The sequence below is a fragment of the Eurytemora carolleeae genome, unplaced genomic scaffold (assembly GCF_000591075.1).
Source record: "Eurytemora carolleeae unplaced genomic scaffold, Eaff_2.0 scaffold3552, whole genome shotgun sequence".
Taxonomy (NCBI): Eukaryota; Metazoa; Arthropoda; class Copepoda; order Calanoida; family Temoridae; genus Eurytemora; species Eurytemora carolleeae.
Window position 1 is genome coordinate 1 of NW_019399442.1, and position 1336 is coordinate 1336.

Consider the following 1336-nt stretch of genomic DNA (forward strand, 5'->3'; position numbering starts at 1 on the left):
TGGACAATGGGTGTTTACTGCAGCGAAGTATATGTCTAATGAATGCTAAGATAAAAAGGTGGATTTTGAGAACTCTGTTGAAACCCAATTGAGAGCCAACACCCCAGACCTCAAACCACTCAAGTGCATCCAGAGGAATTTAAAATACAATCACAGAATACAAAATTACTTTTTTAAAGCACACATTTACAAGGCGGAATGAATACAAAATACAGAAGTACATTATGAATAAATAATACAAAAAAGAATACAATAGTACTTTTACAATAACATATTGGAGACTAGCATAAACAATTATAAAACAAGTAATAATAGCATAGTATTGAAGAATGTATTTAAAATTTAAAGAAAACTTATCAGCAACGTTTCTATTAAGTATTCCTACTTTAGGTGAAACTGTGAGCAAAAAAGAAGATAGGAGCTTAAAACAGGAAAGATGCATATTAAAATTTCAATTATTTTTATTTTTTATTTTCTTAGATTCTTCCTGCAGTTTTGTCCATTTAATGCCATCTAGTTATCTTAGAATTCATTTTTCAAATATATGTTTGTTTTGCATTTGTAGGAGACGAAAGAAAAGAAAAACACCCTTTCAAAGAAATCCACGAAAGTTGAAGAACAAAAATGCGCTAGTCAGCTGAAAAGAACCGGTTCCACTATTCGTCGATCCAACTCAGCTGCAGGCAAGATGGTCGCTCCCATGAAGGAAGAGAGCAGCGTGGATACTGCTACTGCTACAGCAAAGCAAACCTCTGATTCAAACTCATCATCATCATCAGCTGGAATTTCAGCAGAAAAAACATCAAATTGTAGATCAGAAATTAAAAAGACATCAACAGCATCATCATCAGTTGATTTAAAGAAAAAAACATCAACAGTATCACAGTCTTCAAAAACAGAAGCAGTTTCCAACAAAACTTCTTCAAGCCACGTGACGGAAACCGGTTCCAGCAGCAAAATAAACAGCTCAGCAGCTTCTTCTCAGAGTACAGAAACTGCCAACAAAATAAACAACAGCGTCAGCAGCTCATCTGCTTCTAATCAGACAACAGAAACCAGTTCGAGCAGCAAAACTAACAGCTCCTCATTATCCTCGAAAACTTCAACAATATCAAGAGCAGTAACAACAACAGCGACTGTTGCCAAGTCTGCAACAGCGTCTAGATCTTTCTCGACAGCTAAGACATCAACAACAGCTGTAGCAACAGCATCCAGATCTGCAACAACAGCTGGGGATATTTTGGTGGATGCAAATGCTGGGTAAGATAAACTTTTCTAAGATTTGGAATACTATTTATTATTCCAATCCCCCCCCCCTTCCAATATTAATATGTTT

The 1336-nt window shown here is 35.9% G+C and overlaps 1 protein-coding gene across 1 annotated transcript; it reads left to right on the forward strand.

The window, feature by feature from the left end:
* The first annotated feature begins 314 nt into the window (after positions 1 to 314).
* LOC111717751 (cell wall protein AWA1-like) lies at positions 315 to 1299 on the forward strand. The gene is made up of 2 exons (XM_023493221.1): positions 315 to 431; positions 566 to 1299. The coding sequence occupies exons 1-2, from the start codon at positions 330 to 332 to the stop codon at positions 1262 to 1264; spliced, it is 801 nt and encodes a 266-aa protein (XP_023348989.1). The 5' UTR covers positions 315 to 329; the 3' UTR covers positions 1265 to 1299.
* The last annotated feature ends 37 nt before the right edge of the window (positions 1300 to 1336 follow it).